General features: G+C 34.6%; 1 protein-coding gene across 2 annotated transcripts; it reads right to left on the bottom strand.

Annotated features, from left to right (window-relative positions):
• Positions 1-4044: 4044 nt before the first annotated feature.
• ECT5 (evolutionarily conserved C-terminal region 5) lies at positions 4045-7448 on the bottom strand. 2 transcript variants are annotated; one of them, XM_078991529.1, is made up of 7 exons: positions 7207-7448; positions 6379-6452; positions 6176-6299; positions 5954-6033; positions 5377-5859; positions 4563-5291; positions 4045-4473 (listed from the first exon to the last, which is right to left on the bottom strand). In XM_078991529.1, exons 1-7 carry the CDS (start codon positions 7256-7258, stop codon positions 4159-4161), a joined length of 1857 nt encoding a protein of 618 aa, XP_078847655.1. In that variant the 5' UTR covers positions 7259-7448; the 3' UTR covers positions 4045-4158. The 2 variants fall into 2 exon arrangements, with proteins under 2 accessions (XP_078847655.1, XP_078847656.1); XM_078991530.1 differs by having other exon boundaries at positions 6379-6416.
• Between the last annotated feature and the right edge of the window lie 17929 nt (positions 7449-25377).

Genomic DNA, 25377 nt, shown 5'->3' with positions numbered 1-25377 from the left:
AAAATCGACTTTTTATCTAAAAAAATAAATTAAATACATCAAAAACTCTTTTTTTTTATATATAAATAAGACAAAAATATTGACATATTTTTACAAATAAAAAAAATGTAAGGTATCATGGCTTTTTGCTGTCCCATTTGTTTCAAGTAGTTCCTATAACTATAAAGAAGTGGGCTTGATTGTTGATAGATTTTCAAAAGTTAATATAAAAGTCACTTAACTATTTATTTTTTTATGATTTTATCATTGTGTTTTTATTTCTAAATCGTTATATTTTCAATTTGTTGCAATTCTGATTAGATAACCGGTTTGTTTCAAGTTATTTGGTTGTCACTGTTAAAGTGACATGCTGATATGATACTATTTGTTTTCATTTGTTTGCGAATTTGAAACTAAGTTTTCAACTTTTTTCAATTTTGACATTTCATTAATTAAATGTGCAACTTAACATTTACTAAAAGGTTTAAACCTTATTACACAATACAACGAAAATGCAAATAATTTGAAAAAACGCGAAAACAAGAAAAAACATATGATATTGTGTCACCTCAACATTATATTTTGGAAATTAATTCATCCAAACTTTGAAATACATGATGATAATCGATGATAGATGAGAAATTGTTTCATATTAGCAAAATATGGTTTTTAACATTTTTATTAAGAAAACATGAATTTAAAAATGATTAAGGTCGTGAAAAAAAATTATTAAAACCGTCTTTAAATCTATATTACCATAACACCATTCAATGTAAATTTACTATCTTTAATTTATTGCTAATAAATTTATTTTTTTATAGTATGTATGTTAGATTTTAATAAAGATAAAATCTATTTTCGCAAGATATTTATGATTTCGCATGAACCTATATATATATATATATATATATATATATATATATATATATATATATATATATATATATATATATATATATATATATATATATATATATATTTGGTTGAACATCTTAAGTAACAATTAAATGTGTTTATGATGTTACTATTAAAATGATCCATAATTTGTTGTGTAGAAAACTTGCTGATTATATTAGGCTAATATATTTTGTATAAAAATAAATATATTTGTATAAGAAAATTAATATAAATCTTGAAAATTACATCACGAAAAAATAAAAAAGTAATAAAATGATGTTTTTATACATCAATTTTTTTTTTTGATAAAAAATAAAAACAAAAATATTTAATGATGTATTGTAGTTTGAATATTTTAGAAAATTTTAGATAGCAAAATTTATTTATATACTAGTTTATAACCCGTGAAACCACGGCTATAAAACTAATTAAACTTTAATAGTTAGAACACAAAATTATTAATCAATTATAATAGTTAATTTAAATAAATATGTGGAATTATATCACCTTATAATTTGTATTAATTTTTATTCCATTGTTACTAATTTATTGTAATTAAAATGAAAATTTTAAATTTTGAAATAGATAATTAATAGGTTGACAAGTGGCATGCATTAATTAATATGTTTAATAGGGTGACACATGGCAAAAAAAAAGAATAAAATGTGTATTAATTAGGAGGTCTAATATGATGACACATGTCAAAAGGAGATTAAAACTATTGTTTTATTAGAATAGGAATTAAATAAAGTATATTTGGATGATGATTAAAATTAGTAAATGTTATTTTTTATTTATATAAATATTACATTTTATATGTTTAATTTTTTGATTTTTTATTTGACATATGGTAATTATTACTAGAGTAAATTACACGAATGGTCCCTATGGTTTAGGGTAATTTGGACGTTTGATCCTAACTTATTTTTTTAACTCGGAAGGTTCCTATTGTTTGTTTTTGTTACGTATTTAGTCTCTGTCTTATCTAAAAAGACTATTTTTCCCTTATTTTTTAATTTATTTAAATAAACAGACCACCAACCCCACCCCTCCACCTTACCTTACATATCCCGTCATTTTTTCTCTATTTAAATAATATATTTATTTTTGTAAAACAGGGATCAAACACGTAACAAACACAAACAGTAAGGACCAAATACGTAACAAAAACAAAAAATAGGGATCTTCTAAGTTAAAAAAATAAATTAAGGACCAAACGTATAAATTACCTTAACCATAGAGATCATTCGTGTAATTTACTCTTATTACTACAAGATTTAATAGACTTCTAAAATTCACAAATGGTCCTTGGGAGAAGTATCACAAAATATGAGAATTAGTCATTGTCTAAAATTTTCTCAACTTAATTATTCCATCTAACACATCCATATGAGTGGAGGTTTTGTGTCCAAACTACCGTTCATTGCCAAAAAAAAATGTTTTTGGACAGAATAAAACCACAACGACCATTTGTGAAAGTTTGTCAAAAATCTACTATAATAAATAAAGGTTTTTTTGCCACATGTCATTTTCTCATTTATTTGGATACATAGTATTTTTTAGAATTTTTAAATTTTCTATTTTCCATTTGTTATTTTATTGTATTTTTCATTTTATTAAATTAAAATTCCACATTTAATATGTAAGGTAATATATATGTAAAGTATTTATTAGAAATGGTTTATATATGTAATGTATTCAATACATTAAAATCTCATTAATTTTAATAATTCAAAATTTTTCTTATTTTTCTTATAAATTCAAACTATTCAAATTATTAAAATTTCATATTAATTTTTTTAATTAAACCCATGTAATACATGGGTCTCACACCTTGTTAATGTAGTAGTATCTTTCCTATGTTGTTTTGTGCAACGAGCTTAGATTTTGTTTGTTAAATGAAACTAGACTGGTAATTTTATTTCTTAAATGGAAACTCTATACCCTAGATTGTTTGTTAAATGAAACTAGATTGGTAATTTTATTTCTTAAATGGAAACTCTATACCCTAGATTATAACAACAGTGCAACGAACGCTTGAATTTCGCAACTGAAATTGAAATCCAAGTTGTTTCTTGTTAGTAATATATTTGAATATATACAAAAATTGTAGGAGAACTCCTTTATAACTTAACACGAACATGTCGTGTTATTATTTTTTCTGAAAGAGCCATATAATATATTATCAAGTTGAACAACTCAGTTACATTTCTAGTGCAGTTAATTGTTTATATTCGTGATTTGAGAACTTTAACCTTTGGTATATGGGATTCATCCTCTATTTTAAACAAGTTTTCTTATTTCTATACAATGATATTACAATTTTTGTTTCAACTAGAGCTTTTTTTAGAATTACAGCTTTTAAATCACCAGCAAGAAGCTATAATAATATAATATGATATGCTTTTTGAAAATAGGCGAAAAAAATGATAAAATAGTGGCCATTGGTGTAATTTACCCAACAAAAAATTGGGATATTTAAGATACACAACCAGAGATATAATATTACGAAAATGATTTTTTCATACTACCACATAATAGCCACTAACCACACACTTCATTATTTTAAGCATAGTTGAAGAATATATGATCGTAATAATGCCTTTTTGTGCTGTACTAAGTTTTTAGAAGTGCGCAATTCCAGCAACATTCACAGCTGATCAAAAAGTGTGCAACATTCTTTTTCATCAAAGAATTCTTACACAATCATTTTTATTAAGACATTTCCTTTGTTAATCTTTTGAAGAAATATTTACTTTTGTCGTGACTCTATTAACATTTATTTAACAAAAACACATTTAACAAACTTTCTCCAATGATTAACCATTTCAAAAAGCTGAAAAGCTTTTCCTAAAGACGGTGTTCTTACCTTACCCTCCAATGATTTGTACCACATGCATTGTTTTTTGTACTCTAAAGTTTATGGGAGGATGATAAATATGGACATTTCTGTGGTTGAAAGATGGTTTAAGAAAGAGAGGGAAAAGGCTGATGTGGAAAAGAGACTAAAATTAATTTTTTTTTTTTAAAAAAAGATTTCCATTTGTTAAAGTTGTAATGCTCCAAAAGGATGTAAAGCCAATAAATGACAACAAGACTACAAACAATGTAATACACTTATATATATATAACTTGTTGAAATCAACAAATAAAATAAACAGAAAGAAAGAAGCAAAGGAATTATATTATTATAAGTAGTATCATTATTGATCCAAATTTATCATGAATTATAAAAAACTAACATCCTTAGAAGCAGTGAAAGGAATGAAACCACGAAACTTACTAATCCGTGGTGTCGACACCTGGCGGCGACATGGCGGTTTTTTCAAGTTTTACACGTGTTGACTTGGAAGTATCTTTGTCTTCCAGGCGGACAACCTCCGAGAAACTTTTGGACATCTGTCGGATAAACTCATTAACATTTTTATTTTCATTTCCACCCCCCAAGTTTCCCTGTTGTTGCTGTTGTTGTCTTGCTTTTCGCTCTTGCATCGCCTTCTGTCTTTCTTCATAAAAGTCAAAGTCATCAAGAATCGACATATCCGTTTCATACTTATTGAAAATTTTCAACATTTCAACTCCTTGCTCAAATTTCACCTATAAATATAATCATTCATTCATCAAACCAAACACATAATACATTAATACCTCATACTCATAACAAAAGGGCAATATCGTCATTTTACCTCCTGTGTATCTCGACTATTGGTGACAGGTTTGTTGTCGTTATTTTCAAGCACGATATGGCGAAACTGACTGTTGGGAACATCTTTAATGATATGCCACTTAACTGGAAACTGACCACTCCATTTATCCTGTTGCCAGTAATCCACACTCTTGTCAAAGTCAACACCCCCCAGCATTTCAGCCACCCCACAAAACTGTCCACTTGCATTCACTGAGAAAAACAGAAACACATGAACAGAAGTTTGCTTCTCTTTTGCTTCACGATATGCAGAATCTAACTTCCTGTTTCCATTCGAAGTGCTTGCCCAAATACTGTATTTGATGGATTTATGGACATTATCTTCACTGTAGGATTTGATAATGAAGAATTTCGCCTCACTGGTGTATTCCGATACAGAATCCGGGAGGCTTTGGGAGGAGGCATCCATCATATTATCATTATTGTTGTTATTATTATTGGGAATGTTATTAGGTAAAAGGGATTTAGGTCTAGAGGCTCTGGGACCACGGTTTTGTTCACTGAGAATATCAAGAGTGGAACTACAACTGCAAAGAGAAGCGGGTCCCCTGCCACCTCGGCGTCTTGTGTTGTCCAGTGTGGGCCATGGTCGTACATCTGGCGTGGAGAGTGATGACGTGGCAAAGGCGTGGTTTGGAGTGAGGCCGTTGTTTAAATAGGTGGTGTCGTAAGAGCTTGCTCCGTAGAATGATGCTGGCTGTTGAGATGTCTGAAGAATATTTAAAAAAAAAAGTTAGGTTTCTGTCATTTACTAAAACACGTAAATTAAAGGGAGAATAAGCAAAAAGGCTAACAGATCCAAAGCTTTGGTGAAAAGATCCAAATGTATGATGAGGAGATACAGAAGGTGATAATGGCATAAAGGATCTGTGTCTGTCTGATTGTCCAGACCAATCTGACCAAAGTCCTCCTCTGCTTCTGAATGCATCCAGACTTTCCTGAAACCCAACTCTCCCTGGAGGATCACCTCTCCCAACAGAAGCACCTACTGGTGATGAAAAACCAGGTCTTGGCCCATACACCATTCCATCACCATGTTCACTGCTCACCAAAGACTTTAATTCTGGTTGTTGTGAAACTGGAGTGTATGGAGGAACAGGATGCTGATAATATGGTGATCCAGAGAATGTATATTGCTGAGCTGGATGTGGGTATAGCTGAGCATCACCATTAACAGAAGGGAGAGGTGTGGTCACTGGAGAATATGGACCATATGGCATTTGGGAATTGTACCCATAACCCGTGTGGAACACAACAGAATTGTCTGTATACATTGCCTTGAAGATTTAAAAAGAAAAAAAAAAAAAGATAGTAAATTTTTTGAGGACTTACTTGTAACTGTGAAAACTGAAATGCAAACATTCGACTTACAGGAGATCCATTGGCATCCAGTGTCTCGGTGTTGATGAATGGAGAGTATTCATCCCATTTACCTGAGCCATTTTCAAAACCTGAAGGACAAAAGAGTCAAAAGAACATATATATATATATATATATATATATATATATATATATATATATATATATATATATATATATATATATATGTATTATCAAAAGGAATTTGATAGGTGGAGAAAAATAGAAACGGACCTTTGTAGTACATTGGATGTGCTAAAGGGGCACAAAGATTGGGAGGATAGACAGTGAGATCTCCAGCTACATTCAAGGCTCCTGAGTGGCTTGGATTATCCCTTGAATAGCTGATTGCAGCATCCTGAGAATTATTAGGACAAAAGAACATCTAATTTATATCATTTATACCTTCAATCTATCAAATGAAAGCAAAGAAATACCTGTTCTTTAATGATATCAGGTTGCACCAGTTTCTCCTCTGCATTCATTACCAAGGACTCAGTAATAGAAGAGTCTTGAGATACCAAGCATTACAAAGGATTGTTCATAAAAGGTTAGTGTGATGACTAGAAATTTCAACAAAGGAGACTAATTAAGCAGAGAATTGAACAAATTGAACTCCAGGGAAGGAAATAATGTTAGTTATCACATTCTCCAAATCTTGATAGTGTTTTAACCAAGTGGTATACAAATACAGTTTGTGTTATAGCTTAAAGATACAGTCTCCTTTATAGAAATACTCTTTGTTTTTGTTTTTTTTTTGTCCTTTTATACCTTGATTATAGCAAAAGGTGGTTTGAGTAAAGCAATCTCAGTATTTAAGTTGTTGTTTAAGCATCAATATATCAGATTCTGAAACTCTTTTATAAATTCGAAAGTTAATCAGTGAAGACAAGCGACACCGTATACATATCCGAGTAAAGAAGACAAAAAAAAATGTCACTAGCCAGTGTCCTTGAAGTTTCACCTATGAAATCTGCCATCCGCTAGCGGATTCTATATGACTTTCTGTATTATGATTGCATCTGAGGGCCCGATAACTAAATATTTTCTCTCATACAACGAACAGAGAGTATCTGATAGTAGATGCTAAACTGCTAGGAAGCAAGAAATCAAATCGTTCTAAACAAACAGACGCAGCATCGACATCGACATCGACATCGAACCACGATCGCTCGAGTAATTAACAAAATGAAATTAAACAACTCTGTGACCTGAACCGACAATCAATAGGGTGATGAGCTAATGCCGATAGAGCGAAAACATACCATTTGGAGGAACAATGATGTGATCGGTGGATTGATGCTGGGTTGCTGCCATCTGGAGAATCTAAGCCCGGACGAGGAATTGGATGATGATAGCGCATGAATGCAACAGAAATCGAGTTCTGATTCGAATAGGCACCAAATTATTGAGCAGAAATCGAAAGATTTACATCATTGTTGCAGAGTAAAATGTTACCCCCTTTTTTTTTTTTTATCTTTTTCCCATGAGCAAACCGCGACAATGGGGTGTTATAACTTGTACCTTTTTAATATTTTTTTCTTTTATGTGTTTATCAACTTCTGTTTGATTACGGAGTAGATAAATCCCACTCTTACGATTATAATATTAAAATTCTTTGTGATTTAATAACGTTTTGCCAAAAATTAAATAGAAAAATTTAATCATTATCTTTATAGATATTAAATATTATTTTTAGACAAAATTATATAAATGATCCTTATGTTTATCAAATATCACAACTTTAGTTACTATAAATTTGTATTGACAAATATGATCCATATGGTTTTTAAATATTATATGGTTGATCATAGTAGTTTCCTTTTATTATAAGTTTGATCTAAAAGTATTATTATACCTTTTTTAATTTCATTTTCCTTTTTGTTTTATATAATTTTATTTAAACATTGTATTACCAATAAAATAGGAGAGAGAAAGGAGAGAAAGTCAAGGATACCAACTCTTTTATTGGTTTATGTATTTTTATTTTTTTCAATTTCAAACCATTTAATCTAATTTTAGCTCAACCCATCTATGTAGTGTCCGACAAAAATAATGTGCACATACAAAAAAACTGATATAGCATGGTGGCAAATATAACATCACTCCCGACAAAAAATTAAAGAGGTTCTTTCAAATATAAGAAGTTGATATACCAGGAAAAATAAATATGACACGTATATCACCACTCCCTCGATTCTTATAACCCTTCCATCAAATTAGGCTTTCTTATAAATTTTGACAAACTCGTTTCTGTGGTTTCCAAAACTTACATGGATGGTCCTTGAGCTACATAAAAAGACTATTATACCATTTTTATTCTAGTTTACCTTTTTTATTAAAACTATATAGAAATTAAAAAATAATAATAAATAACTAAATAAACATAACCCTAATCAAACCCTTTACACCTTGTTGTTCAGTTTACCCATTTTTTCTGTCGGAATCACAATAGACCGTTAGTGCTTAAACCCTAACGATTGATGCCCCTCACCAATCGCAAATCTCTCTGGTGATAATTATTAGCTGCCACTTTGCTATCTTTTTCTTCAACCCACAAATTTAAACACCGACTAGTCCTTCCATAAATCTGAGTTGTCTCGTCCTAGACATAGGCACAAAAACTGGTTCTTCCTCTTATGAACGAGAATACTATAAAGGAGATTGCATAAATGGTGTCATCCCTTTCCCATTCATCTTTTTACAGTGAGAGATATCGAGGAAATGGAGGAAAAATATGGCGTTATAGCTTAGATTCACCATTTTTTTATATTTGTGTGAGGTATGGTGGAGCCACCATATGTGGTTGTATGTGACTACTACACCACCCAACTTAACTATAAAAGTTCATGAGAAATTCCCACTTAGTATTTTAACAAATACATTGCAGGAAAAAAAATTTGTTGAATTCAATTATTATGGCTCATGTTAGATGACCAGAGACATAATGAAACTGTATATTGGCTCCAAAATTCGATTGTAGATATGGAGATTTAGATTTATTTGAATCTCATGTATGTTCTATGTGTGTGTGTGTTTGGAAACCCACAAAAAGAAAATGATTTCCCTAAAAAATCAACTTGTTTCTTCTATCTTTAAGAAAATCACAACCTCTTTCTTTATCTTATCTTACGAATCGATGTTTGCCCTTTGTCTCTCTTTTTTTCTTCAAATTAATATGGGTAGAAGATGATACTCAGTGGTGGTGTAAAGGTGATGGTTAGATGATGGCATGTGTAAGGTAGAGAACACGATGAACAGGGCATGGACAAACTCATATACGAGGAAGAAGGACAAAGGCTATGAGATTAATTTTAATGACTTTAATCACTAATTTGTTGAAGAGATGGATTGTTAGATACTTAGAAAAAATAACGCGGGGAATAAGAAGAAAATTGGGGATTGGGGATGTGGTTAGCGTGGACCACAAGGATTTTGACATGTGGCAAGCAACTGATAGACCGACGTTACCTTAGTGCGCGATGCGCACCTATGATGCACAACGTGCATCTTTACAGTAAATAGCGTGCTCCGGCTTCATTTGTTCCTCACTCCTCTTTTTAATCAACTGTTCTATGAATGCTTCCCAAGACATCTTCAGAGCTTCTTCTTGTGGCATCATATTCGCTAATAATTTCCACCAGCTTAAAACTTTGATCTTTAGTTGTCTGACCGCAAAGATGGTTTTCTGCTTGTTGCTACAGTTGTAGCTTTCAAATGTCATCTCCATTTCGGAGATCCAGTCCATAATCTCTATAGGCTTTGGGATTCCGGAAAGACTTGGTGTTTTGGAAACCAAGAAATTCTTATATATACGTCCATCTCTGTTGATTCCCTTCTCCGGGTCATTCCTTTCTGCCACTGGGGGTTCCGCGTGACTGACAGTACGGCTGTAATTTCTTTCCTCTGACTGTCTGTCATTCAGTTTAGGTTATTCAACAGGCATCGAAGGTTCATCCACATTATTCAACAACAGTTGTCTCATCTCTTCCCTTTGTTTGGCCATCATAACCCAAATCATGGCTTGTACTCCAGCCATAGTGATTGGCTCAGGTGCAGCTTATACTATCGGCACCTGCTCAATCACTTGGGGACGAGACTGCTGATTCATGTTTTCATTCGCTTTTCCAGCTCCACTTTGAGTTTTTTCCATTTTGATCTATATAGCAAATTAGGCGAATTTAGATCTTTATTCACGATAGACGTTTAAATCCTCATTTTCATTCTGAAACGTTACATGCTAGTTCTAATATCATAGTCATACGTTTAGAATCATGAACACATAAGGTTTCCAAATCCGATCGGCAACAGACCATAGATTCGAACATATATCATATATATCATTTTTGGCATCTTTCCTAAAATAAACTAGTGCTCGTTTCTAAAATATGGTAGACACTCATCTCACGATTATTGCTTAGCATTCTAAATTTAAGTCTAGAAATCCTACAAATTCCTAGTTCGCTTAAACTAATGCTCTGATACCAACTGTGACATCCACAATTTCACGGCCAGAAAATACCGATTTCATTTATGCTTTATAATAAAATCAGAGTAACCTTTTAAAGAAAAATGTTGCGGAATTTGTTCCCAAAAAAAAATATGATAAAGGTTTGTTAAAACATTTCTGAGGAAAACGTATTTTCATTACATTACAAACTTCGGGATGTCATTGTCAATACATATCAAAAGCATAAACAAAACATCATAGGCCATAAAACAAAATTGGCCTTAAAAACAATATAGGCCTTACAACATTCTATTTATTTTCTACTGGCCTATAAATCCATAATCTCTCGTCAGATCATCCAACTATGTTATTGCCACTACCTGTAACACAAGAAATTAAGTGGGTCAGGCTTGAGAGCCTGGTGAGCATATAGGGTTTTCAACCCACAATAAATAAGTTTATTAATTTCATCAAACCAAACAAATCCGATTATCCATTCCCGTTATCCTCACTTTACATCCCTAAAGCATCTAATAAAAGGGACTTAGTCTAAGGATCATCATCGGGGTAGACTCTACTGCTGAGGGGATTCCTCGGTCATACATGTATATAAGGCAACCATGAGGGGGATTAATTACACTGATGAACACATCGTTCACAAACACCTACACGTTGCGAGCCTGCTAGCGTTCCACTGGACTGTCAATAAAATTTTGTGGTCGTCATCTATACTTCGCTAGATGACTGGAACATCGTCAACATCGAGGCCTCTCATCATTTTATTTCATCACACATCTACTATTTCAGCTACCCATGTTTTAACCAACATATTTGTAGATATAAAATACATATACAGTTCAGATCAAAAAACGAAGTTTAAATCTTTCATCCAGCATACATCTCAGGTAAACAAATAATATATATATATATATATATATATATATATATATATATATATATATATATATATATATATATATACACACATAGCACGTAATTTATATAAAATACTTCATATCTATGTCTAAGATGAAAGTGACTATACACTCACTTGATAAGGTGGTGATTCGAACAACACTTCACTTCATAAAATTGTCTTCTTTGACGAAACTGGGAGGTTCTCTTGAAAATCGGGCTCTGCGGGGGCAGAGTTTCTAAACCGAAAAACTCTTTTTCTCGTAGCCTTCGGGTGCTCTGGGCTTTCTTCTAGTGCTAGGGAGGTTCCCTAGGCTTCGAGGTGGTTTAGGGTGGCTAGAGAGAGAGAGAGAGAGTAGAGAGAGAAATAGAGAGAGAGAGAGAGAGAGTGAAGAGAGAGAAATAGGTTCGAGGCTTGGGATTACGTTGGGCGTACCCTCGGTGGTACGTTGTGCGTAGAGGATAGGTATCCGAACTTCGGTGGTGGTACATGGATGCTACCAGACCACAGAATAAAAGAGACCGTGGGGCGTATGGGCCTTGTACGTTGGGCGTACTTCAGTACGCAGAGCGTACCCTCGTACGCGGGGCGTTCTCTTCGGATAGCCTTGAAATGCATACCTATTACTTCAAAATTTCATAACTTTTGCATACGAGCTCTGTTTTTGACGTTCTTTATATCCACGCTTAGGTGGGACCATACTCTACAACTTTCATTTAGACTCCGTCGGCTAATTTTGAATTTTTTTAAGTTATATTTTTAACAGGCCGGGACAGGAAAAGTCCGTTAAAAATTCATAACTTCTTCATCCGACGTCCGTGTTCGCCTGTCTTATTATCATTGAGCTCCTGTTAATGAGATATTCGATTCTCATTTAGGTTGTGTGGGCTAAAAATTGTTTGATCTATAATTTGAATTCCGAGTTGTACACTGCTATGCCAAATCTTAGAAAATTCATAACTTCCTCATACGAAGTTAGACTTTGACGTTCTTTTTATGCACGTTGTAGCACCTGGTTCCTGGTACGTAAAATTTATCTAAGTATTTGTCATTTTTATCCTTGGACTCGGCGAGTTGTAGGTCCGACTCGCCAAGTAGGGATGGGGTTCGGAACGCGTTTAAGTTGGCAACTCGGTGAGTCCATATTCTGGACTCGGCGAGTCCCCGCTGTTTGATGAAAACCTAAATTTCAAGGGTTTGCACCCTATTTAAACCCTCTTATCCGCCCCTAAGCTCACCCCCTTCACCCTCAGAGCTCCCAACATCGTTTATACCATTATTCCTTGTGAGATTGAAGTGTTTTGGTGTGTTCTTGAAGATTTTGAGGAGAAAGAAGAGTAGATCAAGAAGAGGAGAAGGAGGCCAGGCATCTTTGTGCCATCTCAGTGTTTTCCTTGAGGTATAACTCGTTTCCCCTCTATTTTCATGCTTATACTCTCTATTAGCTACATGAAAGTCCTTCTTGAGTCATTCCCCAAGCTTGTTTGTGCATTGTGGGTTGTAATAAGTTGTTAGCCTCTAGATCTAGGCATGATTGAGTCCTTGGAGCATGGATCTACTGCCTTTATGGAGTCATATTGCATGAAAGCCCTAGATCTACCCCTTTTGGTGCATTTTGAGCCCTAAAACCTTCATTGGTGATTATCTACACGTAAAGTTGGAAACTTTACGTGTAATCCATACCCTAGAAACCCAGATCTGTGAATGGCATGAGTTGGATTCAAGAAAAATCGAGTGTATAGTAATTGCATGTGGCCGACTCGGCGAGTCGTCCCTCGGACTCGGCGAGTCGAGTCGCGAGTCCCCAAGTTTTCCCCCTTTTCGTGTTTGCGGGTTGGATTAATGAGTCATAGGGTGTGACTCAGTGGGTTGGAAGCCAGACTCACTCATGTAGTAACTCAGCGAGTCAATGCGATGACTCGACGAGTTCAGGGCAATCTTCTTGCCTCAAGATCAGACTCGGCGAGTTTCAGCATTGAGTGTTCATCGGATGAAGAAGAACTCGGCGAGTTGCTCATACAACTCGGCGAGTAGGATGAAGGACTATTGGCCTTTAGCTTAGAAGGAAAACTCGTCGAGTCAATGCAAAACTCAACGAGTAGAGACGGGATAGTGGTCAGACAAAGGGATAGGGACTCGGCGAGTTGACAGGCCAACTCGGCGAGTCGGGTCAACTGGAAAATGACTTTGACTTTAACTCATGGTTTGGTTAAGGGTAAATGGTCAGTTTACCCTGAGGTCGGTTAGTAGTATTTGACTAAGTGTTTGGTGGAAATTGCAGCCAGAGGATCTCCGGAGCAACAACAGCAAACAGACCATTCCCACACAGATCAGCAGCTACTACGAGGTGAGTTACCTTCCAGTAGCGGTGGGTCTATGGCCACAATGCCGACCCACTAGTAGGAGATGTATGATAGATGATTTTCTTTGTGATATCATCTAGGTTTGCTACTACCTGATATGTTATATGCTAGCATGATATGTTGTATGTGATGGTAGTAGTAGAGTTCGGTTGTTAGGACTGAAGGGTAGTCAGACACCCCAGATACGTCTGACAGTATGTGATGATATGTTGCATGCTGGCTTGTTATGTTTTATGCGATAGAGGTAGTAGGAGGGGACTAGTCCCCGAGGTTCGGTCGTTAGGACCGAAGGGTATATCGGACACCCCAAATATGTCTGATAATATGTTATGTTATGATATATGTGATAGTAGCAGTAGGGGTGAAATAGTCCCCGAGGATTGGTTGTTAGGACCGATGGGTATTCAGCACCCCATAATGGCCTGACATGGGTAGTCAGCACCCCAGAATGGCTTGACACGGGTAGGTCGGCACCCCAGAATGGTCGTACCGGGTAGGTCGGGCACCCCAGAAATGCCTGGCAATATGTATGATATGTGATTGTATGGTAGGTGGTATGATGGGGGAACTCACTAAGCTTCGTGCTTATAATTTTCAGTTTTGATTTCAAGTACCTCTTCTTCGAAGGGGAAGGAGCTGGCGTGGTAGCGGTACATCACACACATGCTTATATTCCGCATTATGATATCACCTGGGGATTTGTATTCTGACACGTTTCTGTTTTTATAAAAATGTTTTCCAGACATGCAATATCTTTTGTGAAATGATATGGTTGTTGAACGTTTTATTCCTAATGTTTTGGTTAAGCACACGTTTTAAAAATGAAATTTTTGGCTCGTACTTTTGGGGTGTTACACACGCTCTCAGTTTAATGAACATTACGACTTTTGTTTAGATCGCTAAGGCTAAAAAGCAGTTTATCTTAAACTCACTTTTTACGTTACGCAATGTTGTGCCGGTTCTGTCACAAAATTTCGACAGGTCATAACTTCTTCATTATAATTCGGATTTAGGCGTTCTTTATATCTTCGGAATCGTTGTCACAACCACTACAACTTTCTTCATAGATATCAGGTTTATCTAACATTTAATTTTTGATGCTTATTTTCTTTCTTAATTTATTATATCTTTATCAACAAGTATAAAGCACAAAAATTCACATAATACTCAAATAATTCATCTTTATTCGTTTGAAATAGGTTACATTTGTTGACCCTATCTATTACATCATTGTATCAATGCTTAGCCTCGAAAAATGGGCGTTACATACACATGCCCAACTCCATCTCGAATCCCAACGACCTATCCTTTCCTAATTCCAATCCTACTATGACCTTTCTATGATCCTATGAACTAACCTACCCTGGCATAACTTATCTCACTAAAACTGTGAATGCTACAGCTCATTTCGCAGTCTAACAACACCTTCCCACACTATCTGACCGCATGAAGAATGATATGGTTGCCCTGTAGTCGTACCATACCTTCTATATTCTGGCTGCTGGTGAATGCTATGGCTATCCCACAGTCTTACAACACTTCTCATGCTAACTCAACCGTTGACCATGATATTACCGCTGATTACCAATCCGAACACATCCAAAGTCGAGCACTCACATGGTCTAGCCTTCGGACTGAACTCGCGTCCTGGCGGAAATTCCTAACCTGATTCCCAAATACCAACTATCAAACACCAAGAAGACGTGAACCCAACGTTTGGGAAGTTTCCCAAACTCCCAACTCACACACTCTTTGACCCAAACAACCACTTGGGTCATCTTCCTCCCTAGCAGAAATGCGAACTCATTCTAGTTTCGCATCTACCTCTGTTCTTGGATACTTGAACGATTCTCCCCCACTTTGATTCAACTAACATCTTACATCACACAAGATTGGAAGGATTCCTAATCCTTATTACCATCCAATGATCAATCTACTAGAAATCATAGCTTACCACTGTTAGTGTTCCAAAACTAATCCACACTACAGCAGTACAATTCTTGAAGACTAACGGAACACCTCCCGAGTTCCAATCACACTTGCTACAACTACTACATCCTAGGAACCCACTATATAAGAAGATGACCTCGAACTACTGGTCAAAGATTCATGGTATGCAGATGGTATATAACCCGAACATAAGCAAGAAATATAAATCCAAGATATAGTTACTCATATCGATGCAAGACAGTAACAATAAAATCATAAATAAAAACTGATAGGAAAGGAAAAGATACACACTTGCAACATCGGAATCCACTTGAGCCTCCTCTATAGTCAGTTGGAAATCCCTGCTCCTCACCGCAAGCACCTATGCTCGACCCTGATGGCCGTCGGTGATCCTCAATGTCGTTGGGGAAGGTGTCATCAATTGTCCTACTGCATCCATACTCGGACATTGTTCCTTTTTGTGGCCCCACTGACTGTAATGAAAGCAGATTAGGTCTGATATCTGGGTGGTGGTAGCAGTACAATCCCTGCTACAATGACCGATCCAACCGCACTTGAAGCAACCAGAATCATTACCACTACCACTCTTACACGCACCCGCATGTGTCCTGCCGCACTTGCCATAGCGGCTACAATCTTGATGACCACTCAATCTAGAATCCGATACCTTGGGCCTCTTCCCTCATCTAAGGGATCTCTGAACCTCGTCTGGCTTCCTCTTCCTTTCTGCCTATAATTCGATCTCCCTCTCCCTGGCTCGAGCGGTCATATCCTCCAGCGTCTTGCAGCTGGACCGACTTACAAACTGACTGATGTCGCTCATCATCATCTCTTGATATCTACTGCAGAACAAGAAGGGCCCTCTCCCTGAATTTGGTGATGATCTCCGCTACTGTCACTGTAGTCTGCCAGAGGTCCTAAAACTCCCGTGCTAGCTTCTGCACCTCAATCACTGGTGCAAACTCGACCCTTAACCTGGCCGAGAAGTCACTCCATGTCATCGCATCAATAGCAGCATCATCTCCAATAGCATGTCCAACCTCCTCCCACCAATCATGTGCTCTGTCCTTCAGAAGACATGAGGCGAGTCAGACCTTGTCCCCCTCGGGACACCGACTATAACGAAAAGCATTGGCGACATCTGCCAACCACCGATCGCTAGCAATAGGGTCCCTATCCCCATGATAGTATGGAGCTCCACAAGCTCTGAACTCCCGGAATGTCAACATGTGTGCCCCAATCATGGCTGCCATCTTAGTGCATAACGCACCCAACCTCTCATCAAGAATCTCCAATATAACCTCGTTGACTGTACCGAAGATCACAGGAGTCTAGTCAATAATACTACATGTAACCTTAGCTGAAATAAACTCTCTCATCTGCTCATCAAGCTGTCCGATTCCAGAGCCCGAGCATGATCCCTCACTGGCGCCTGAAACAACGTCACCATGCTGCAACATATAATAACAACCATCAAAATACTCATCACTATCAAGGGATCACACACACACACACTACAAGTTTCTTGGTTTTATCTTAGCCCTCGTCGACTCAAGTACGGACCCTCTGCTTTCAATAGTACGGGCCCATACTACCTTCCATATCTATCCGTACTTTCCTCAAGAATTACCTTGACTCCACCAAGCCCCTTTCACTACTACTGCTCCCAGCACTAATCTCATCCTAGGTTCCCCCTAGGGAAATCTCTGACCTACTCTCCGCCATCAGCTACATAAAAAGTCCCTGCTATCTCCCCCTAACTAGCTCACGAATACCATTGCATATCACTAAGACTAGATAATTCTTCGAATGAATGGTCCTACCCTACAACGGTTGGACTCAGACAAGAGCTACGAAATAAGGCTAAACATAACCTTCTGAAATTATTTAGTCCTCGTAATATGTAACTTAGCGTATTCATTTACCAGTTAGTTAAAGATAGCTAGAACTCATAAAAGCACAAAGCAAGTTGCATTCGAGCATTGAGTAACCATAATCAAGCATGACCTACTAAGGCCATCATATTACTAACTAATCAGTACTAGCATACAGTTCAATAAGCTCATACAATATGCATATAAGGCATCCTCCCTATATCCTTAGCCCTAAACTAGCATGCAGTTCTCATACACATATAACATGCATACAAGGCATCATTCCTAGATCCTTAGCCTTAATCTAGCATGCACTTCTCATAATCATAACATAACAAACTTGTATAGGTAATTTGGGAGAACTTAATTGAACTCGACTGATTGCATGCACCACACCCTTTTTCTCTTTTCCAAAATCCTTTTTATAAAAATGGTTTTGTTTTGAAAATTTTATACCAAGTCCTCAGTTTGAGTCCATACATACCCAAGAGCATGCCCGAATCCCTCAAACCAAGGCTTTGATACCAACTTATAACATCCCAAAATTTAAGACAAAAAATTACATTTTAAATTATTAAATAAAACCATAGTTATCAAAATCCTATCATAAAATGTAAATCATAGTATCTCAAGCATCATATCAATATATCAGAGTAAAACATCCCAGGCTAAACATAATGGTGTGTGCACTGCAGTAATCCCGAGCTATTCCTTTGGCTACCAAAAGTACCTGAAACCAAATTTGAAAACTGTAAGCACAAAGCTTAGCGAGTCTCCCCAAACCACCACATACCATATACATATTCACATATACTAGGCCTCACCCCTTCCTCGGGCCCCGCCCGGCATCGGACAGTGTCCGGCATCAGGCCCCGCCTGGCATTGAGCCCCGCTCGGTATACATATATGTTTCTCCTAGGCCCCGCCTGTTACTAGGCCTTGCCCGCTATACACATACAAACAATATCATATATGTTGTATTAGTTGTCTAAGCCCGTAACTATAATTGGTATGTACTTGAACCGATAATAGCATGGTCCATTTCGGGTTGCCTTCACCAAAACAATTTGATAGATGGATATTTGAGAAAAAGGTTATTTGTGATTTATTAATATATTATAAGTATAATATATTAATTGAGAAATGATATTATTTAATTAGTATTTATCAAGAATTAATTCAGAATTAATTTAGTGATCAAAATAGACTAATTATATAAACATAGACTGATTATGTAAAACAATGATACATATGATTTGGGCTAATGACCCATGAATGATTTGTGATGGGCTAAGCTTATGATTTAGTCTATAAAGTGTTAATCCAAATCATTTGTTCGATCATAATCTTAAGTGTAAGAATTAGGGTTAAACATATGACTATTGGAATTCTACACTATAAATATGTACCCTAAGCTCTAAAATTGGTTCCCCTTTGCATTCCAAGAAGATCATATCCGATTTTGTGTCTCCTAAACCTCTCTCATATTCCTCTAATTGTTTATTGGTGCTTGTGACTTGTTTGAGGCATTCCGATGTCATCAAGTATGGTTATGATAACTCATAATTTGGTATTGAACGATATGATTAGTGTATGAATAAGTAAACAACTTCATATAGTTTTATTATATAATAAAACTATAATAAAATATTTTACAAGTACAACTGGTAAATTCAGATAGTTACAACTATACTATGTACATACGAGTACAAATATAGAATACTATTCCAGTGTAGAGAAAATGTACTTTTCATGGTTTTATGAGAACTAAACCATATTATTACAACTTCAGACTACAATAACATTCATACATTTTGTTGACAACATACTACAACAAAAAATATAGGATTTTCTATGAAAAACATACTTACATTATCAAGAAACATAAAACATATTTCAGTTACAAACATGCTTATGAACTCACCAACTTAATTATTTACACCTTTTCAAAACTACTTATATTCTCAGGAAAATAATAAGCAGGTACCCATAGGTTTTGAAGAAGATGGACCTTCATAGACTCATGTCTTTTAAATTTTTGATATACATTTTGTTATCATGTATATAATGATTTTGAACACAAATGTAAAACTTATATTTTATCAATACATGGTTGTTGTACTTTGATTTCTATAATGAAATTGTTGTGATACTTAACATGAAGTCATCCACCATTGAACGTTTCTGTCGTTCCGGTTTGGGGGTGTGACATTTATGTCCATGGGGCTTAGAGGAGTTCAGATTTGAGACCATGTCCTCATGAAATGCTCAAACTCAAGAATGACTCCATTTTGCACCAAAAATGACCATATACTTTGATAAAAGGAGATCTAAGAAATGGAAAGCCAAGGTAAGGACTTTTTACCTCAAAATGGTTGCTAACACAGAGTAGATGTCGGATCTAATTCTTCTCCCTTTGCTCCAACCTCTTCAAGCTCCAAGTTCCTTCACAATCACACCAAAATCACACTCCAAGGCTCTCACACACACACTCAAGAAGGTCTAAGGCTCAAACTAAAGTTTCTCTGGATTGTAAACGGATAAGGGAGGCCAGAGAGAGGACTTAAGGTCCTTTAAATAGGGTGAAAACCCTAAAAATTAGGGATTTCATACACAACCTCAACTCATCGAGTTAGGTCCTCCAACTCGTCGGGTGCGGTCGGATCAGTTTCTACACGACGAGTTGGGGTAGCCAACTCATCAAGTAGGTCTAAAAATATGAATATAAAAGCTTCAAATTTATACATGGGAGTCGGGATGTTACAAACATATATAATAAAAAGGTGAATAAATAACATAATGTGGTTGTATATTAAAAGGTTAGTTATTAATAAAGATTGAATAAGTAAAGGTTGCTTATATACAAAATGTGATTATTTATATGATATGCGGTTGTTTATATGGTCTTCGGTTGATCATATATGTAAAAGGTAGAATTGCGATTGAACATATATGCATGTATACGCTGGAATATGTTATTGATTAATTATGATATGCAAATGTTTGATAAGTGTTATTTGTCTATCATTTTTTATACTTCATCGTAAAGTGAATGGTTGGCCCATTTGGGGGTTCTATGGTTTATGTACAACTTTTATAAACTCACTCAACAGGGGCTGAGTCTGACACTTGTGTCTGTTCTCTTTAGTGCGTTATGATCGGTGCAGGCAACTTAGGAGTTTGATCTTGGTGAGAGGGGTTACTTATGTGTAGTAGATTTTTAATATTGATACCACTCTTGGACACGGTTCTGATTATTTGCTTTAAAATATTTTTGCTTTCATTACATTTTAATTGGTTTGGAATTATGTTTAAATTTGAAAGTAAGGTTGTGGTTTGAAAATGTTTTAAATTAAAAATGAAGTCTTCCGATAACATATTCTGTTAAAGATAATTTAAAAAGAAAAAAAATATATGGTAAAAATCACGACGTTATTGTATATATAGTAACATCTTAAAACAATTGTATGAATATTGGCCTTAGTGATAATAATTTTAATCGAAAAGAAATATAAACTATAATCACAACTTTTATTAAATAACCAATATTCTTTTTTACTTGTAATCCAATGAGCAACTTAATGTGTCCTGTCAAGCTAGCGATATCATGTGTAAGACAAGGATATCTACATAAGACAATAAGATAATATATTTAACAGCTACATATAACACTTTTAAAAAGTATAAATAGGGTTGCATGAATTGTAATGAATGAATGTAATGAACTATACAAATTTATGGTTCATAATGGAGTAGGTAATAAAGTTGCACCCCTAGTAAAATTGTTTATGTTGTTGTACCGATTGACGATGTCATCTATTAAAAAAGTTTCCCAAGCCTTATGGAAAAGGGGTGTGGGTCCAAACCCGGATCAGTAGTCCAAGACCTGGAAAACCTAGGAACCGGTTAATGGGATTTTGTAGGATCGGAAACCAGAACGGTGTATAGGAACGAGTTTTGGTTTGGTTCTAGGTAAGGTATCGGATAAAGTGGGTCTAGAACCGGAAAACCCGAAAATATTAAAGTGGTTCGGGTGGTACCGGGTAAAATGGGTCTAGAATTGTAATGAATGAATGTAATGAACCATACAATTTTATGGTTCCTAATGGAGTAGGTAATAAAGTTGCACCCCTAGTAAAATTGTTTATGTTGTTGTACTGATTGACGATGTCATCTATTAGAAAAGTTTCCCAAGCCTTATGGAATAGGGATGTGGGTCCAAACCCGGATCAGTAGACCAAGACCCGGAAAACCTAGGAACCGGTTAATGGGATTTTGTAGGATCGGAAACCGGAATGGTATATAGGAACGAGTTTTGGTTTGGTTCTAGGTAAGGTGTCAGATAAAGTGGGTCTAGAATCGGAAAACCCAAAAATATTAAAGTGGTTCGGGTGGTACCGGGTAAAATGGATCTAGAATCGGAAAACCCGGAAAATCCAGAAATTTTTTAGTAATTACTTAGTGGTGGAACTTCAAAAATTTTCAACTTTGATATCCCAACTTCGGGAGACTGTAAGTCATTGAATATTAAAACAAAAATGAAAAAATTATAGTCTAAAATCATGTACAAATTCTAAACTACACGTTGCAAAAAATCTCATAACAATTCGACTTCAAACGAATTAGATATGCATCTTTAAAATTTCACAAAATATAAAAATAAAGTTGAAAAACAGAAAATTCACAACATTGATATTCTGATTTTGAGGGACTGTAAGTCAATGAATATGAAACCAAAAATGACAGAATTATACTCTAAAATCATGTACAAACTCTAAATTACATGTTGCAAAAAACCTCATGATAATCCGACTTCATACGAATTAAATATGCATTTTTAAAATTTCACAAAATATAAAAATAAAGCTGAAAAACAAAAAATTCACCGCTTTGATATTCTGACTTTGGGAAACTATAAGTCAATGAGTATGAAACGAAAAATGACAATTATATTCTAAAATCATATAAAAACTCCAGACTACACTTTGGAAAAAAATCACATGCTATTCCGACTTCATACAAATTAGATATGCACGTTTTAAAACATTCACGTAATACAAAAAAAAAAAAATCTAAAAAACATAAAATATCCAACTTTGATATCTCGACTTTGAATGACTGTAAGTCAATGAATATGAACTCAAAAATGAAAAAATTATTGTATAAAATCATGTACAAACCATAAACTCCACTCTAGAAAAAACCTCATGCCAATCGGATTTCAAACGAATGAGATATGCATATTTTAAACTTTTCATAGAAACCGGTTCCGGTTCCGGTTCCTAACATGGTTTCGGTTCTTAAACTTGGTTTACCCAGACCCGAAGGACCCGAAACCAGGATTACCTGGAACCCGGATAAAACCATTCTTTAGATTTGGGACCCCGACCGGTTCTACATATTCTGGTTCTAACGGTTCCGATTCTGGTTTTCCGGTTCTAAATCTTATCCCTATTAGGGAATCACTAGTGCTAATTAGCTATTCGTGTCGATAATAAAGAAGTCATCTTTGATGATTTTCAATTCCTTCCCTGCCAAACAATCTCCCTTCGCGATTTAGACCCTGTTTTATAGTTGTTGACTGAGAAAATGTTGATTGGGAAAAATCAGTTTGAGTAAGAAATTATGACTGATTAAGAAACCATGTTATTTGATTACACATCTTACTAAATGTACTGACTGATGCAAAATGACCATTTTACCTTGATGCTCTCTACTTTTATAATAATAATAATAATAATAATAATAATAATAATAATAATAATAATAATAATAATAATAATAATAACATTATTATTATTATTATTATTATTATTATTATTATTATTAATTAGCGATATACTTTATAATAATAAACGTTTGAGCAAGCAAAACATAAAAAACTTCTAACATGGTAGTAATAATGTTGCTTTGTGAATATGAGGTCATGGGTTCGATTCTTATTATTGGAAAACCCTTTTTTCTTTCCTAATCGTCTATCAGATAGCTTCTTTCTCAATCAGTTCTTGTTGACCGAGTCATACACCTAATTTTTGTTTATCAGACACATTTATTTGACTGAGTCAGGAAAAAGTATCTGACTTAACTCGATTAAATGCATATCGAACATGTCCTTAGTCTCTACCTTCCTTTTTCTTATATTGCTAAACGTCATCGTTTAGAATCATTAATAAATTTTAGAGTAAATTACACGAATGGTCCCTGTGGTTTAGGGTAATTTGCACGTCTAGTCCCTAACTTATTTTTTTAACTCGGAAGGTCTCTACTGTTTGTTTTTGTTACACGTTTGGTCCCTATTTTACCTAAAAAACTATTTTGCCTTTGATTTTTTAAAATATAAAAATAAACACACCCCAACCCCCCTCACCTTACTTTACCAATCTCACCATTTTTTCTTAGAGTAAATTACATGAACGGTCCCTATGGTTTGGGGTAATTTGTGCGTTTGGTCCCTAACTTATTTTTCTAACTCGGAAGGTCTTTACTGTTTGTTTCTGTTACGCGCTTGGTCCCCGTCATACCTAAAAAGACTATTTTACCCTTGATTTTTTAATTTATTTAACTAAATACACCCTCAAACCCATCCCCTTCACCTTACCTTATAAACCACATCATTTTTCTCTATTTAAATAAGAGAAAATTAAAAAAATGATCCTTATGGTTTGCCAAAAGTTACAAAGTCAGTCCCTGCTATTTTTTTTTGATGAATATGGTCCCTGTGGTTTCCAAAACTTGCATCAATGACCCTTTTTGCTGACGCCGTTACTGTTCATCCGTTAGTGTAAGGGTATTTTGGTCTTTTCAAATAGCAGGGACTGGGTTTGTGATTCTGGGTAAACCATAGGGACCATTTATGTATTTTTTTTTATATTTTATCTTTATGAGTTTTTGACTTTTCCACCTATTTACTTTTTAAAATATCACTTTGAACCTTCACTTTGAACTTTGAAAAATGTTACTTTCACCCGTCTATTTTCTAAATTTTCGTGTTTAACCTCGTATTATATATAATTTGTTTTTTATTAATAACTTTTGTTCGCTAACCTAAAAAAAACTATTTTTACGTGTTTATTTTCATATATTTATCGGTATAATTCAAGGTAATTAACGTTTCGACTATAATTTAGAACTTTCTTTCGTTATTTTTTTTAAAGTAACATGGTTTTTTTATAAAATTGTCGGTTTAAATTCGAGCTTATTTTTTGATGTAGTCTTTTTTTTTTTAATTTTTTTTAACTTTATGTACGTTTCCTACGTATGAGACGGGTCATATATAATAACTTTCGTTTGTTAATTTTAAAAAATATATTATATTCGAGATTGTCTATGTTTTGATGTATTTTGTATACATTTTGTGCTTAATTTTATATACATTCCTACATATCATTTGGGTCATATATAATAACTTTCGTTTGTTAGCTTTAAAAATATGTAGTATATTCGAGTTTGTCCATGTTTCGACCTAACTTTTGTTTCATGTTTTTTACGTATCAATATAGATTCGAGTTCGTCTATATTTCGACGTAATTTTTTTTATGTGTCGTGCTTAATTTTATGTACGTGTTTTTTTTCATTCATGTTTTTTTACGTCGAAATGCAACTTTAATGACTATAATCACCAAAATTCAACTTACAAAATTAAAGCTTATAATTACGCTTTTATCTATTATATATAAACAAACTTATACGTAGAAACATACATAAAATAAGCACCAAAACGTTTTGCGAAACATATTTTTTTAACTTTTTCGTGCTTTATTTTCTGTATGTTTTCTATTTATGATTAGGGTGACATATTATATATTTTTTATTATTTAAACTTTCGTTCGTTAATTTAAAAAAATCTTACTTATTTTTATGCACGTGCTAATATAAATTTGAGT

This window comes from Lactuca saligna, chromosome 4, assembly GCF_052625555.1.
Source record: "Lactuca saligna cultivar CGN05327 chromosome 4, ASM5262555v1, whole genome shotgun sequence".
In the NCBI taxonomy this organism is placed as follows: domain Eukaryota; kingdom Viridiplantae; phylum Streptophyta; class Magnoliopsida; order Asterales; family Asteraceae; genus Lactuca; species Lactuca saligna.
This window is presented reverse-complemented; position numbering and strand designations above follow the sequence as displayed.